This window comes from Melanerpes formicivorus, unplaced genomic scaffold (genome assembly GCF_026170545.1).
Source record: "Melanerpes formicivorus ecotype bairdi unplaced genomic scaffold, bMelFor1.0.p_v2 SCAF_13, whole genome shotgun sequence".
NCBI lineage: Eukaryota > Metazoa > Chordata > Aves > Piciformes > Picidae > Melanerpes > Melanerpes formicivorus.
Window position 1 is genome coordinate 11,521,674 of NW_027142365.1, and position 16,488 is coordinate 11,538,161.

The 16,488-nt window shown below is 52.3% G+C and overlaps 1 protein-coding gene across 10 annotated transcripts in view; it reads left to right on the forward strand.

The window, feature by feature from the left end:
- The window catches only part of MAP4 (microtubule associated protein 4), a 135,881-nt gene that overhangs the window by 30,681 nt on the left and 88,712 nt on the right, over positions 1–16,488 (forward strand). For 9 of the 10 annotated variants that reach the window (XM_068146120.1, XM_068146117.1, XM_068146116.1 and 6 more), the window contains one exon: positions 11,815–12,077. In XM_068146120.1, the coding sequence (XP_068002221.1) occupies positions 11,834–12,077 (244 nt within the window). In that variant the 5' untranslated portion in view covers positions 11,815–11,833. The remainder of the gene's footprint in view (positions 1–11,814; positions 12,078–16,488) is intronic. The other variant, XM_068146114.1, reaches the window with a different exon arrangement.

Consider the following 16,488-nt stretch of genomic DNA (forward strand, 5'->3'; position numbering starts at 1 on the left):
GAAGAGCATGGGGTGCTGGGGGGGCAAAGCTGGATGTGAGCTGGCATCAAACGCTGCCAGCCCAGAGCCTGCTGTGTCCTCTGCTGTGAGGCCAGGCTGAGAGTTGGGTTTGTTCAGCCTGGAGAAGAGAAGGCTCCAGGGACATCATCTGGTGGCCTTGCAGTGCTTCAAGGGGCTGATGAGAAAGTTGGGGACAGACTTCTGATCAGGGTCTGTTGTGACAGGACAAGGGTAGATGGTCTGAACTCTAAGAGGGAGATTCAGAGTGGAGAGAAGGGGAAAAATCCTCACTGGGAAGGTGGTGAGAGCCTGGTCCAGGTTGCCCAGAGAGGTGGGAGATGCCCCATCCCTGGAGCCATTGCAGGTCAGGTTGTTTGGGGCTCTGAGCAACCTGCTCCAGTTGCAGATGTCCCTGCTGACTGCAGGGGGTTGGGCTGGAGGAGCACTGGAAGTCCCTTCCCACTCAACCCATTCCATGCTGCTGGCTCTGATTGCCATTGGACAGATTCCTGGGCACTGCTCTGCCCCTGTGCTTTCTCCTTTACCCCCCTGGCCATGGGAGGCACTGGAGCCAGAGTAGGTGGATGCAAATGTTGCCTCCAGTGGGCCTGCATGTGCCTTGTGCACTGGCAGAGCAGAGATGGATGCTGAGATCATTTCTCCCAAGCAATTCCCTTGCTGAGGGAGGAAGCCTCTGCTCTGCATGAACCCTGGAGCTGGAGGCTGTGAGTGTGCCTGGGTCCCTCAGAAAGGGCCTGTTCCCCATGCTGGGAGTCTTGTGGTGACTCACTGGACATTTTCCTACTTCACATGGCAGTCTGAAGCTAAATTATTGTTCTGTCTTTGTTTGGAAGCTGTTCCATGAGCAAGCAGGAGGGCCTGGCTCTTGCATCACAGACAGGCAATGTTTGCTTCCCAGGCTTCCAGCAAATCCTTTCATCACCTCTTGTAGCCAGAGACATGAGTGCTGCTTGCAGAGGTGCCCAAGTGTGTGCAGCAGAGGTAAAGCCCTGAGCTTCTGCCTTATGTTGGAAGGACTTGGGGGTTTTCCTCCTTATGTGTAGGCACCAGCATCCCTGCTGAGAAGTAACCCCTCCTACCCCAGAATGTGTTCCATCTTCATGGTCTCTGCTGTGGAGTTGCCCCAAGGTGAACAAAATCCATCTATTGAATTCCCAAAGGAAGTGCAAAGAGCCAGGCTTCTCCAAAGCATGTTGTAGTAACACACCAGAGGGTCACTGGTGTAAATCTCCCCCTTTTAGCTTAACCCAGCCCCCCTTGTCCTGTCACAACAGGCCTTGCTCAGAAGTCTGTCCCCAGCTTTCTGGTCAGTCCCTTGCATCACTGAAAGGCCACCAGAAGGTCTCCCTGGAGCCCTCTCTTCTCTGGGATGAAAAACCCCAACACCCTCAGCCTGGCCTCACAGCAGAGGGCTTTCAGCCCTCCCAGCACTGCTGTGACCTCCTCTGGCCCTGCTCCAACACATCCCAGTCTGTGCTGTGCTGAGGACTCCAGAGTAGGCCCCAGTGCTGCAGGTGGGGTCTCAGCAGACCTCAACAGAGGGGCAGAATCCCCTTCCTCCACCTGCTGCCCCCACTGCTGGGGAGCAGCCCCAGACAAGGTTATGAAGAAAGCAGCAGCAGAGCTGAAGCTGGAGCAGTGCAGCCCTGAGGAGGCTCACAATGGCTGTTTGTGTGGGGCAGTTCATGAAGAGCTGGCCCAGGCAGCCACAGCACAGCAGGCCAGGGTCACTGAGATGGCAGTGGCAGAACACAGATCCTCTTGTTCCAAAGACACAAAGGCTCCTACTCCTTGAGCTGCAGGAAATTCTTGGTCAGCAGTCCGGGGCCATACCTAGGGCTGCAGCCTGGACAAGGCCATGCTGCACATTCCTGGTCAACAATGGCAGCCACTGACACCCTGGGCCTGTCCTCTTATGGAAACTAAGGCAGCTCAATTCAGTCTTTTTTTCTTCTTGAACAATAAAAGGTCAAACTTGGAGCCAGCCCAGACTGCAAGCAGCAAACTGCAGTTTTTGTTGGTGTGGATCAAGGCCCTGAAGAATTTCCACCTAAAGCATTCCATGGTTCTGTGATCTGTGCTTCCATGAATGGAGCAAACACCTCCAGCACTGCTGTGAGTGGGGTTAGGGAAGCAGTTTGGAATTCTTCAACCCAAATCAAGGCTGACCACCCAGATCATCCTCCAGCACATCAATGTTCCACCACAAACAACTGATGGACTCACATCATGGGCTTGGTTTGGGTCCACCTGACTGAGGCAGCACTTTGTGACCTGGTGGCCATAAAGCAGCAGGGATGATCTCTCTTCCTCACCCAGGCAGGAATGGGGACACAGAAGCAGCCTCGTTCCTGGGGAGGAATAATAAGGTTGTGGAAACTTCTCAGCAGGGCATTGCCATGTCAAGATTTCACTGACAGGGAAAGCAGAATCTATGTATGTAAAAGAAAAAGGCAGCAACCATGGATCTGGCACCTCCAATACCTGGCTGCTCCAGCCCAATGCACCACAGGCTGTGGGAAGCCTTCCCCAGCCCAGGCAGAGCCCACCAGGGTACCACCAGAACTGGGCTAGAAGCAGTTTTTGTTTTTCAGTCTCTGGTGCCAGAGCCAAACTCCACTAACTCCCAGCCTGGGGATTACAGAGTTAGCTAAAACAGAAGGAAAAGAAGCTTCTGCCCAAGGGGAGGAAGCAAATCCTGAAGCATATTCACATCTTGACTAGTTTAGCAAGACAGATGCTTCCTCCACCACTTCTGTTCAGATGGAAGGAGGTCAGGGATGTGCAGGGAGCATTCAGGAACCTTCATCAGAAGGGGAGAGCCATTTGGGTTGGAACAGCCCCTTGAGACCATTGAGTCCAACCATTCTCTAGCTCCACCAAGACTGCTGCTAATTTATGTGTCCCTCCCACCCTGCATCACATCTCTGCACCTTTGAAACCTATGCAGGGATGGGGATTCAGCCACCTCCCTGGGCATCCTGGGCCAGTCTTTGAGAATCCTTTTCAGTGAAGAAGTTTCTCCTAATGTTAGCTTAAACCTCAGTGGGAAAACTTGAGCCCCTTTCCTCTTGTCCTATCACTAACTCCTTGGGAGAAGAGACCAACCTCTACCTAGCTCCAACCTCCTTGCAGGGAGTTGTAGAGAGCTACAAGGTCTCCCCACAGGTCCCTCAGCTGCTTCTCACCAGCCCTGTTCTGTAGACCCTTCCCCAGCTGCTTTGCCCTTCTCTGGGCCTGCTCCAGCCCCTCAATGACCTTCCTGCAGTGAGGAGCCCAAAACTGACCCCAGAGTTCAAGGTGTGGCCTCACCCCTGCCAAGTGCAGTGGGACAATCCCTGCCCTGCTCCTGCTGGCCACACCATGGCTGATCCAAGCCAGGATGCTGGTGGTCTTCTTGGCCCCTTGGGCCCATGCTGGCTTACCTCCACTTGCTGTCAACAACACCCCAGGTTCTTTTCCACTGGGCAGTTTCCAGCCACTCTGCCCCCAGCCTGGAGCCTTTATGGGGATTTTGGGACCCCATGTACCTTAAGCTCTGCTGTTCTGTAGCTCTGCAAATCAGGCACCAGCACAACAGAAGACAAGAGATGACTTTGAAGATGAAAGGGCAACACTAAGGCAGGACTGAGGCTGCAGAAGGCAGTGGTGTGAAAGATGCATTGGGTAATTCCTCAGCTGGGAGACAGCTGCCCAGGTCCTTGTGGTTGTTAAGCAGCAGAGGCAGTACCAGCAGTAATGGTATAACCCCAATGTGCATGACTCAAGATTTCTATCTCTGGAAGAGCATCAGAGGCCAGTCAAGTCCTCCCTGAGGAAAGTTGAGTAAGTCTTTTGCCCAGAGGGAAGGTGTGGAAAGGAACAGACACTTATCAGTCCCCCAGTGACAGCTGACTCCAGACAAGAAGAGTTTTCCTGTAGCTAGACATTCCTCAGCCCATTGCATGGAATCTTGGAATGATTCCACAGCAAACAGCCTCTGTGCCCTTCACTGGTTAGACCTCCTCATGTCCCAGCAGCAGCCAACCTGTCCCACCTAGTATTTACCCCATCTCCTTTTAATGCTCAGCATCTTTGTGTACCTAGTGAGTACCCTGCTCCCTTGGGTAAATCAACTCCATCCATAAAATCCAGGCCCAGCTCACCTGAAAGTCTTCTCCTGGCATCTTGTTGAGAGCTCCTGCTCTGTACCCAGTCCAGCCAGTATCTCCCTTTCAAAACCAACTCCTCTGGGTAGCTTGGGCCAGGCCTTGACAACTCTCAAGGGGAAGAAATTGTTCCTGATGTCCAACCTAAACCTCCCATAGGGTAACTTGGGGCTGCTTCCTCTTGTCCTGTCATTTGTTCTTTGGGGGAAGAGACCACCCCCCATCTGCCTCCAGCCTCCTTGCAGGGAGTTGGAAAGAGCCAGGAGGTTTCACCTCAGCCTCCTGTGCTCCAGGCTGAACAGCCCTGGTTCCTCAGCTGCTCCTCACCGGCCCTGTTCTCCAGACCCTTCCCCAGCTTCATTGCCCTTCTCTGAACCTGCTCCAGCCTCTCAATGTCCTTCTTGCAGTGAGAGGCCCAAAACTGACCCCAGGATTCAAGATGTGGCCTCACCAGTGTCCAGTCCAGGGGGCCAAAGAGGTTGGAGTAGTCTCTTCCCAAGAGCAGCATATAAAGGAGGAGCACCAAGCAAAACTCCATCTCCTCACTTTGGTTGCTCTGGTTGTAGCAGTCACCCTGACACCCAGGTTTATGAGGAGCATGGGAATGATCTCCTCAGCTCCACTTGCTCCTTTAAATTTAGCTCCTAAGGCCATGGAGAACAGAATCCCTGCCTGGGAGAGGCAGGGCAGCTTGGTCATAGTTCCCATTTCTGCTCTCCTAGGTCAGTTCACTGTTCTTAGCCCAGGCTCTCAGGAGCACTTGATCACTGAGGCATGAGGACAGAGGAGGGCAGGCAGCAGAGATGCAAAGTCATCCTCCTTCCTCCACACAACACCTCTCTGCCTCCCTTTCTAAAGGAGAAGGCACAGCAATGAGCCAAGCTGCTGACACTGCTTTCAGACCATGGCTGGGCACATGTCTGTGACCTCATTTAATTTCTGACCATTTCTGGGGCACAGTCTGAACTGTTGGGATGCATTTTTAATGTCTTGTGTAGTTAAACACAGAGGGATCTCAGCTGTCTTTGTGTGGATGGTCCAGGTTGCAGGAAGCCACTCACATTGAGAAGCTTCGTTGAAGTAGTGAGGTGCAGCTCAGGGGATCTTCACTGAAGTTTGTCCATCAGCACTTAGAGGCTCAGGTTCAACTCACTTGCTAGAAAAGTCAGAGAGTCATGGAACTGTTTTGGTTGGAAGAGACCTTTAAGCTCATGGAGTCCAAACATGAACCCAGCACTGCCAGGTCACCACCAAAAAGTGGCTCTCAGCACCACATCTCTATGGCTGTGAAACCCCCTCCAGGGATGGGGACTCCACCACTGCCCTGCACAGCCTGAGGCAGGCCTGGACAATCCTCAAGGGGAAAAAATTGTTCCTTGTGTCCAACTTAAACCTGCCCTGAGGCAACTCAAAGCTGCTTCTTCTCCTGTCCCTTGCTCCTTGCTGGAAGAGACCAACACCCACCTAGCTCCAATGTCCTTTCAAGGGAGTTGGAGAGAGCCAGGTCTCCCCTCAACCTGCTGTTCTCCAGGCTGATGAACCCCAGCTCCCTCAGCTGCTCCTCACCAGCCCTGTTCTTCAGACCCTTCCCCAGCTTCATTGCCCTTCTCTGGACCTGCTCCAGCCCCTTGGTGTGCTTCTTGCAGGGAGTGACCCCAGGATTCAAGCCAAGTTGTTTCAAGTGGAGCCCAGTGGGCAGCTCTCCTGCAGCTCCTGTGGGCTAAAGCAAACAAGGTTTTCAGCTCCAGCCTGCCACAGCCTCACGCTGCCAAGCTCCCTGCCACACCAAGGGCTCTCTTATGTCAGGCACCATAGAAAGGATCTCATTACTCATTCCCAAAGCATGTTTGGACTTCCAGCAACATCAGGATTTCAGTGAGAGCCGTGTCATACAAACCCACCTTCTCCTCCAGACAATCCACAAACACAGCCAGGGAGGGGCCAGCTGTGTGTACACACCTCCAGCAAGTGCCTCCTGCCTCCAGGAAGGACCAAAGAAGTGTCAAGTAGAGAGAAAGTAGATTTGGGTACCTGTTGGTTTTATGCCTGGATTGCTGCAACACACAGACCTTGGAGAGCTGATTCCCTTCTCAGCACCTTCTCCAGCAGCCTTCTGGCTAATTTAGAGTCTATAAATGACATTAAATCAGCCCAAGAATGCCCAAGCTCTGAAACACTTCCATCAAGGAAACTTCCCTTAAGACAGCAGTAAGGACCTTCACACCTTGGAGAGCTGACAGCTCATCAAGAGGATCAAGTTTACAAAGATGGCAAGGCAGGAATCCTGGATCAGCCAGAGGAAAGGAATTGTTTGGGTTGAGAAAGCCCTCTGAGATCATTGAGGCCAACCTTCAGGCCAGCACCACCCTGGCCATCACATCATGAAGAGGATGGTGGAATGAATAGGGGCCAGGCTGAACCACAGGACCATCCTTGCTGGATTTTACTCCAGAAAATGAGATATTTTAGAATACAGAATTTGGGCCTCTCACTCTAAGAAGGACATTGAGGGGCTGGAGTGGGTCCAGAGAAGGGCAACAAGGCTGGTGAAGGGTCTGGGGAACAGGGCTGCTGAGGAGCAGTTGAGGGAACTAGGGTTGTTAAGCCTAGAGAAAAGGAGACTGAGGGGAGACCTTCTGGCTCTCTCCAGCTTCCTGGAAGGAGGTTGGAAAGGAGTGGGGGTTGGTCTGTTCTCCCTAGCATCTTAATTTGTGCTTAAATTGTGCTAGGGGAGATTTAGGTTGGACATGAGGAACAATTTCTTCCCTGACAGAGTGGTCAGGCATTGGAACAGGCTGCCCAGGGAGGTGGTGGAGTCTCCATCCCTGGAAGTGTTCAAGAAATGTGTGGTCATGGCACTTTGGGACACAGTTTAATGGCCAGGGTGGTGTCGGGTTGATGGTTGGTCTCAGTGATCTTAGAGATCTCCTACAACCCAAACAATTCTGACTCTTATGTGTGCCAGGTCAAGGGGAGGAAGAGTGACACAGCTGCAAACCATCAGCCCAGCAGAGCACTTCCAACCCTGACTTCAATTCCACTCACTCCCCCCAGAATCCCTGGCAGCGTTTGTCCCTGCAAGGAGCATCTGCCTGTTGTTAACTCCCCTCAAGCACATGGAGATAAGGGAGCAGCCTGAGGGATGAGTCCCTCCCTTTGGGCACCCTCCCTGCCAGGAAGCACTCAGAAGCTGGGGCAGGACGCTGCAAGCTGCCTTAGGAGCTGCAGCATTTCCAAGCTGATCAAAAGTCCCATTAATAAACTTGCCTTAAGTTACAGCAGGGGAGGCACTGCCAGAGGAGCCTTGCTGCGAGCACCAGAATAACTTTCCTCTAAGCCCCAGCAGGGATTAGGGACTGGAGAAGGTGGGGATTAATGGGCTTGGCTGGCCTTCAAAAAAGCCACATGGAAGATGAGTTCATAGATAATAACTCTGAGGGACCTGCAAGTCTCTAGCTCCTCACAGCCCTACGAGCAGTGGAAGGAGAGACCTAAAAGGCTGGCAGGGCATTTCTCAAGCCCTGAAATGCTTATCCAAGGAGAGGAAAGAGGTCTGCTCACCTTCTGCCCAGATCTACCCCTTTTAGCTCTGAAGTGCCCCTATTCCATCACCACTCTGCAAACACACAGTGCCCACAGCACCCTTGGTGCCAGTTCTAAGCCATCTCCCAGCAGAGAGGACTTGCTGTGCTGCACACCAGGAGAGGCAGCCCCAAATAAGGCCAGTTTGGGGGAGAAGAGTCTCCTGCTTGCACTTGGCAGAGGACAGAGGGAAAGACCAAGTGGGGGCAGGGTATGAGAAGTGGGGCTGGTAGCAGAGCACTTTTCCTTCTCTGTTGTATGTTGAGTGCTAAGCCACAGACCAAACAGGCCAGGCAGGCAGCTGTTGCTGTCAGCTGCTTTCCTTTAATAGCACAAGCAGCAGAAAGCAGAGCAGCTTCCACCTCCCCAGCAGCAAAGCCCAGAGAAGAACAGCTTCCTGCTGCCTGGAGGGTCCCTGCCCTCGGGAAGGGTGGCAGGTTCAGTGGAGCAGATCACTCGAGAGGTCTCTTTTTCATTGGGTACTTTGTGCCTCCTTTTTCTTCTTCACAGAGCCATTGAATTGTTTGGCTTTGAAAAGCCCTCAAAGATCACCCAGTCCAACCATCAACCCAACACCACTATGGCCAGCCAACCACATCCCCAAGTGCCATGGCCACATATTTCTTGAACACCTCCAGGGGTGCTGCCTCCACCACCTTCCTAGGCAGCCTGTTCCAATGCCTGACCACTCTTGTAGGAAACAAAATGTTCCTAATTTCCAACCTAAACCTCCCCTGGCACAATTTCAGGCCATTTCCTCTCTCTGTCATGGGCCTGGAAGACTAAATGGGAGAAGTTTCACTACAAAAGTTCACCTCAGCCACTTAGTCCTCATGTCAGCTCCTCCAAGTTCATCCTACTCTACATTTACCTTAAACATGTGGCTCACAGAATATTGGGACTTGTACTTACATGAGAATTACAGCTTGCATTTCAAAGATTATTTGTCTCTCTATTCATAGAATCATAGACTTGTTTGGGTTGGAAAAGCCCTCCAAGGTCATCAAGTCCAACCAGCAGCCATTGCTTGCGAAGAGGATTGTAGAGTCTGAGCACTGCAAAGCAGGAGATGGGAAGGTGCTCAAGTCATGCTGTGACAAATGATGTTGGAGAGACCCAGGCCAGCTTAGTTATGGGCTGTGCAGGAGGTGGTGGAGTCACCATCCCCTGGAGGTGTTCAAGCAACCTGTGGACATGTCACTTAACACTTGGGGATGTGGTTCAATGGCCATGGTAGTGTTGGGTTGATGGTTGGACCTGATGATCCCAGAGGGCTTTTCCAACCCAAACAGCTCTGTGGTTCTTCTACAGAGATGCACAACCTGATGCCCACAAGAAAGGCTGGATGCCATTGCTACAAACAAACTGATTCTAGAAAAAGGCTTCAAGGTCAACACCTTGACCAGGGTTACTCCAAAAGCAAGATCAAATTTGAGCAAGGAGCATAAAACATCCCAGGGTATGGAGAGCAGCAGCTGCAGGAGATACAACCGGGCTAGGCAGCTTCTTTGGCCAGGGGGTGAGCAGTCCCTGCTTCCAGGAACTCACTTTGCATAGGAGCTTTGCTCCTTCACCTGGGCAGCACAGGTCTGGTTCTGTCAGTGACTAGATGAGAGCAGCTGCTCACTCTGAATTCAAATAAGCCACTCTCTGGGCAACATAATTAGAAAGCCTGAGAACCTGTCCATCAGGACACAGAACTGGTACTTGCCGGATGAGAAGGCTGTCTGGCAAACTTCCTCAGCCACAGCTCATCACCAGGCTGATGTTTCAGAGCTGGGTGAGTGGAACAGCAATCCTGATAATGCTTTGTGAAGCAGACTTGCTAAGAGCAAACTGGCTTTAAAGCTTCCCAGCAACACTGTAAAGATTTCCACTGCTGGAAGGGCAGAAAACTTTGGAAGAACTTTGGTGGGTGAAAGGCTGGACGTGAGCTGGCACGGAGCGGTGCCAGCCCAGAGCCAGCTGTGTCCTGGGCTGATCCCTAGCAGCATGGGCAGCAGGTGGAGGGAGGGGATTCTGCCCCTCTGCTCTGACCTGCCATGCTGAAGCCTGCTCTGGAGTCCTCAGCACAGCAGACAGAGACCTGTTGGAGTGGGGCCAGAGGAGGCCATAGCAATGCCAGGAGGCCAGGCTGGGAGAGTTGGGGTTGTTCAGCCTGGAGAAGAGAAGGCTCCAGGGAGACATTCTGGTGGCCTTATAGGGCTTCAAGAGAGCTGGGGACAGACTTTTGAGCAGGGCCTGTTGTGACAGGACAAGGGGAGATGGTTTGAACTAAAAGAGGGAGATTCAGCCTGGAGAGAAATAAGAAATGTTGGATACTGAGGGTGGTGAGAGCCTGGCCTAGTGTGGCTAGAGAGATGGGAGATGCCCCATGCCTGGAACCATTCCAGGTTGGACTGTTTGGGGCAACCTGCTCTAGTTGGGGATGTCCCTGCTGACTGCAGGGGATTGGACTGGATGACCTTGAAAGGTCCCTTCCCACCCAAACCAGTCTGTGAGTAGTGAGAACTGGTTATGAAATGATGAATCACTTGACCTAAGCTCCTGTGTATCTTTTTGTTTGGCTGAATTTGCTGTTGGAACTCTACCCTTCACTTCCAGGTCCTCCTTCTCTGCCAGTTCTCAGTCACTGCTCCACAGGCTCACCAGACCCCTAGAAGAGAGTAAATCTTTGACTAGTGGGGAGAGCCTGCACAGCCTCTATGCATCTGACACTGAGTGGGGTTCACACCAGCCCCAAACTGCTTTGTCCTTCCTACTACAAGAGTCAAGCCCCAGTCCTCTTGTCCCTCACCCTTTAGCTCTTGCTGAGCATTGATCAGATCCCTTTTGGGGCTGCTCTTCTCCAGGCTCAGCACCCCCAGGGCTCTCAGCCTTTCCTCCTCAGCAGCTTCCCAGCCTCCCCTGAACTCTCTGCAGTAGTTCCCTGTCTCTCTTGAACTGGGGAGCTTGAACCCAGTCCTCCAGATGTGGCCTCACTAGGGCAGAGCAGTAGCAGCCCATTGTGCCTGTTGTCCATCAGAAGCGGTGGGGTTGCTCCCTTAGGCAGCTGTCTGAGAGTTCAGGTCAGTCTTTGTCGACTCCTGTTCCTAATAATCACTTCAAAAGGATGAAATGTGAAAGAACAAATGATTGAACCTGAAAGGGTCAATAATCTGTTGTGCCAGCCTGGAAGCTGCCAAAGATGAATCAGTTTAGGCACCTTTTCAGTGCCATGATGGTGGGTTGCATTCTGAGGGAGAAATCAGAAAGTAAAGGGAAAAGGTGGTTCCTCCCCATGGTCTCCAGGCCAGAGCTCCAGACATCACATCTGCCTGGCTGCCTCACTATATCTTTTCATGCGAGCATCACTAAAACTTCACCTTCCAGCACAAATGCCATGCCTGGGTTTGTTGGGATTAGCAAGATTCACTGAGGACACCCCCATGGTTCAGGAGCCCATAAAAGGGGTCAAACCATGGCTAAAGCACAGATCAGAGCTCCTGTGAAGCCCTCATCTTCGTAAGGGAGGCTGGCTGCAGCCCAACCCAGGACTGTGTTTCACTTGAGTCATTTCTCCTCCTGCTCCTCAGGATGTGGAATTTACTCAGAGATCTGGGGCAGAGCAGCAAGTGATGGAAGGCTGGGCTGGGGCTCGCCAGGTACCCAGGTTTTTCACTTCATTCTCAGGAAACATCTCATGGAATGGGTTGCCCAGGGAGGTCCTGGATGCCCCCTCCCTGGAGGTGTTCTAGGCCAGGTTGGATGAGGCCTTGAGCAACCTGGGCTAGTGGAAGGTGTCCCTGCCCATGGCACAGGGGGGTTGGAACTGGATGATATTTAGAGTCCTTTCCAACCCAAACCATTGCATGAATCTATGAAATGTGGCCCTGGTGCAGTGAAACCTGTGGTGGGGGAATCCCTTTGGTTGGTTCTGTGCTGCTGTCGGGGAATTACCCAGGGCTAAAGCAGATGTTTGTCAGAGGAGGCACAGGGTTGGCAGCATCAAACTCAAAGGTCTCTTATTAAAATGTTCTTTTCTCTTCTTTTTTATGTCTCTCTTCCCCACCTCACTTCCCAGGTTGCAGAGGTGCTAAAGCATGGCTGACCTGGATCACAGCCTCAGTCTTGCGGACGCTCTGACAGAGCCGCCCCCCGAGATTGAGGAAGAAGTGAAAAGGGACTTCATTGCCACTCTGGAGGCAGAGAAATTTGATGATGTGGTTGGAGAAACGGTAGATAAAACAGACTATGTTCCTCTGCTGGATGATGAGGATGAGGATACAAAAGCTGGGAGCCAGGAAGCAAAGAGCAAAGCCCATGCAGACGGTATGCAGGTGGAACGTAAGTGTCTGAAGCACACGGCCAAAAACTGCTCCCCTGAGCATCAGAGAACACTTCTGCTGCTGGGATATTGCTGGGCCTGATCAGACAGGCTGCCTTGGGTCTGAAGGATGGATTGAAAAGCAAAGATTGAGCAAAACCTCTTTCCTGCTTTTCTACTGTTCTGCTCAGCCCTTCAGCCTGGGAAAGAAGCTGGGCTGCAGATGATGTGATTTCTGCTCATGCTTTCTGGGGTGCCCTGGGCTTCTCAGAGCAAGCTCTGGCCAAAGTGTGTGGCTGCTACACTTAGATGTATTTCATGCACTCACAGATAAAATAAGCACTTTTTACACTGCTTTCCATCTCAAAATACCAATACTGGGCAAGATCCCACCACTCTGGCATGTCCAAGGTGTAAAGATTGATGCTTTGCTCTTGCTGGTGAGTTCTATAGCTCAGTGTTTTCCTGAGGTCTGCCCTGTGACCTGACCTGAATGTGTAACAGCTAAAGCTTTGCTTCTCCACTGAGCCCAGGTTTTGACTTCTTGCTGCATGTACCTTGCAAGGTGCTGATGAGGCCAAACCTTGAATCCTGGGTTCAGTTTCACTCCAAGAAGGATTTCCATAGATTCATAGAATGGTTTAGGGGTTGGATGGGACTTTAAAGATTCCAAATCCCCTGCCATGGGCCCCTGCCCACTTCCAGTAGCCCAGGTTGCTTAAGGCCTTATCCAAACTGGCCTTGAACATCTTAAGGGAAGGGACATCCATGACCTCCCTGGGCATCCTGTTCATTGAGGGGCTGGAGCATGTGTATCCCTCCCATGTTACCATCAGAACTTGCTATTTCTAACAACTTCAGATTCCTGCAGCAGGCTCATTGAGGCCTTCTGGGTCTGCTCAGGAATCAAACCCCCCTGAACTGCCCTGGGAGAAACCTGCTGGTTCCTGTGTGCAGAGCAGAGATCCTGCAGTGCTAACCTTTGGGCAAAACTCTCCTCTTCATCTGCATCTCTCGGCTCTTCTAACCCCCTTCTGCTCCCCTTTGCCTTCCCTGGTGTCCAGCCACTTGTTTGGCAGCTCAGGCACAGCTCATTTCCCTCCTACATGGCAAGAGAGGGATGGGGTTTCTTGCCCTTGCTTTGGAGATGGGTTTTTCCCTTTTTTGGGAAGGTGGAGAGAGTGAGAAGCATTATCTAAATCTTTGGCAAGATGAAATCAAGACCCTCGCTGCAGGAATTGGAGAACTTGCTTGCCTTGAGTGGGTCAGGGAACGCTTTCAGCTTCCCCACCTTGTTCCAGGAGGTGAAGGGCTGCTGAGCTCTGTTGTTTAGAATAGCTTTTCCCAGAGGCCACTCTCGGGATTTGATCCTCCCCTGTCTGAATTTGTCAGGTTTTCCCTGAAGTGAGAAGTGCCCCACAGAGGAAGATCTGAGGGGGTTGCTGCCAGTGACTGGAGATGAGCCAGCGTGTGCCCTGCTGGCCAAGAAGGCCACAAGCATCCTGGCCTGGCTCAGCAATGGTGTGGCCAGCAGGACCAGGACAGGGATTGTCCCCCTGGACTGGGAACTGGTGAGGCCACACCTCCAATCCTGGGTTCATTTTTGAGCCCCTCACTGCAGGAAGGACATTGAGGGGCTGGAGCAGGTCCAGAGAAGGGCAACAAAGGTGGTGAAGGGTCTGGAGAACAGAGCAGGTGAGGAGCAGCTGAGGGACCTGGGGTCATTGAGCTTGGAGAAAAGGAGGCTGAGAGGAGATCTTCTGACTCTCTGCAAATCCCTGCAAGGAGGTTGGAGCCAGGTGGGAGTTAGTCTCTTCTTCCAAGGAACAAGTGACAGGCAAGAGGGAAGGGCAGAGGATGTGTTCTGACAGTGCAGGCTCTGCCTTTCCCCAGTCAGAAGAGGTTTCATCAGCCCTCCTGTCAGGCTTTAGCTATTCTGTCTCAGAACAGGATAATCATTTGAGTTGAGAAAGACCTTTCAGATCATCAGGTCCAACCATTCTCTAACTCTGCCAAGTCTGGTGCTAAACCGTGGCCCTCAGCACCACCTCTGTGGCTTTGAAACATCTCCAGGGATGGAGATTCTGCTCAAGGCTATTCTTTCACTGCTTTTCTTAGCTCCAGCCAGACTGGACAAGTTTGACAACCAGATGAGTCCCCAGCATGGACCTGGGTAAACCACGTGGGTGCAGAGAGATGGAGGAGAGAGAAGTGATGAGCAGTGTGGTCACCTTCAGATCTGCCCTGGAATAAAGCTGTCACAGATTCATAGAATCACAGAATGGGCTAGGTTGTAAGGGACCTTAAAGATCATCCAGTTCCAACCCCCCTGCCATGGGCAGGGACACCTCCCACTAGCCCACATTGCTCAAAGCCTCATCCAGCCTGGCCTTGAACACCTCCAGGGAGGGGGCTTCCACAACCTCCCTGGGCAACCTGTTCCAATGTCTCACCACCCTCATGGGGAAGATTTTCTTCCTAATCTCTAGTCTCAGTCTCCCCTCTGCCAGCTCAAAGCCATTGCACCTCACTGCAAGCCCTTGTGAAAAGTCCCTCTCCAGCATTCTTGTAGCCCCCTTTCAGTTACTGGAAGGCCACCAGAATGCCTCCCTGGAGCCTTCTCTTCTCCAGGCTGAAAAACCCCAACTCTCCCAGCCTAGAGGTAACAGTGAACTTCTAAACTCTCTTTGGAGAGGCCCAGCTTAAGGAGAAGGATTTACTCTTTCTAGCACCTGGCTGGACATCATCATTTGGCAAATTCTGGAGTAATCCTCTTATGACATGGAGGGCTTTACATAAAGCCCAAGAATGGCTCTGGGCTGTGCTCCCCTCGGCACTTCTGAGGCTCCAGGGAGCTTAGAGGACGTTGTGGAACTTCCAGTGAGACCCATGGAGTCCTTAGCAGCAGGCTTTTGTTGGGATGCAGAGGTGAGGTCGGGGATGCAGAGGTGAGGTCAGGGATCTGGGGTGAAGTCAGGGATCATGGTGAGAAGTCAGGGATCCTCATCCTGGAATTCAGAGGAAAAGATGTTTGGGTGGGAGGAAGCTCCAGCTGCAAGGACAACACTGTGTTATTGACTAGCCTGCAGCAGTGCTCCTGGGAGAGGTTTCAGCTCAGGTGAGGACCACTGTTACCTCTGGAGCCTTTGGTTGCATCACTCTTGAGGAGCTGTGTGCAAAGCCAGGTGTGACAGAGCCACTCGTGGCCGTGCATGCAGCAGAAGCACAATTTGCCTCCTGGCACTGACTGCTCACAGCCTTGGTGATGGGTCTGAATTTGGGCTGCAGCTTTTGAACAGGGAGACAGGCCCTGAGCGCACTGGAGGTGGTGAAGTTCTTTGTCACTTGCTGTGGGCAGTGGCTTTGGGCTTTCTCTCAAGCCCAGAGTCACCACGAGATGGCTCTGTGGGCGCTGCTGGACAGCCCCCGCTGCACAGCCCAGCTCAGCAGAGCATGGAGTCACAGAATGCTTTGAGTTGGAAGGGACCTTAAAGATCATCCAGTTCCAACTCCTGTGCCATGGGCAGGAACAGCTCCCACTAGACCAGGCTGCTCGAGGCCTTCTTCCGGGGGTGGGAACAAACAGCTCCAGAGTCTAGAACCTGAAGCCAAACCCTGGCATGTCCCTTCCCTGTCACCTCCCTCCCTGCACTACAGAAGGCAGCAGTTTTGCTCTTGCAGTAGGGAGTTTAGAGCCTTTGTCACTCACACAGCTGGAGGTGGAGAATGCTCCAGAGCTTCAGAGGGATTAAAACTCCAGCAAATGATGCTAAATAGAATCAGGGAAGTGTTTAGGCTGAAAGAAACCTTGAAGATCGTCAAGTCCAAGTGTTAACCCAGCACTGCCCGGTCACCACCAAACCATGGCACTCAGTACCACATCTCCATGGCTTTGAAACCCCTGCAGGCATAGGGACTCCACCACCTCCTTGGGCAGCCTGCTCCCATGCCTGACCACTCTTGCTTCCAAGCTTTCTGACAAAGTTGTGTCCAAACAACCCTGCTCCCTCAGCTGTGTGACAGGCTGGTAGAAGGTGCCTCTTCATAACCCCTCCACCCCTTCCCAGCCTGCCCAGGGCTCTTTCTCCTTCACACCCTCAGCTAGCCCCTGGCTACAGGGAGCAGCTGCAGCTCTTGAGGGTGGGAAGGTGCTGGGTGGTGGCCATGCCAAGTCACTGCTGGAGATTAGGGGTTTTATATTGGCCCTGCCCAGTGGCCGCAGATTATCGGTTTAGCAAATGCTGCCTTAAATTTGTTTATATAAAAACAATCCTTTGATCCAGCAGCCAGATGCAAATTCCATCTTGTGATTCCGTGGGGATTATGTAGTTACAACATCTTGACATGTTTTTGTTTTGATGCAATTTAGAAGATGAGGGGAGGAGACCTGGCCCTGGAAAGGTTGCTGTGTGCTTTCCGGCTGCGCTCTTG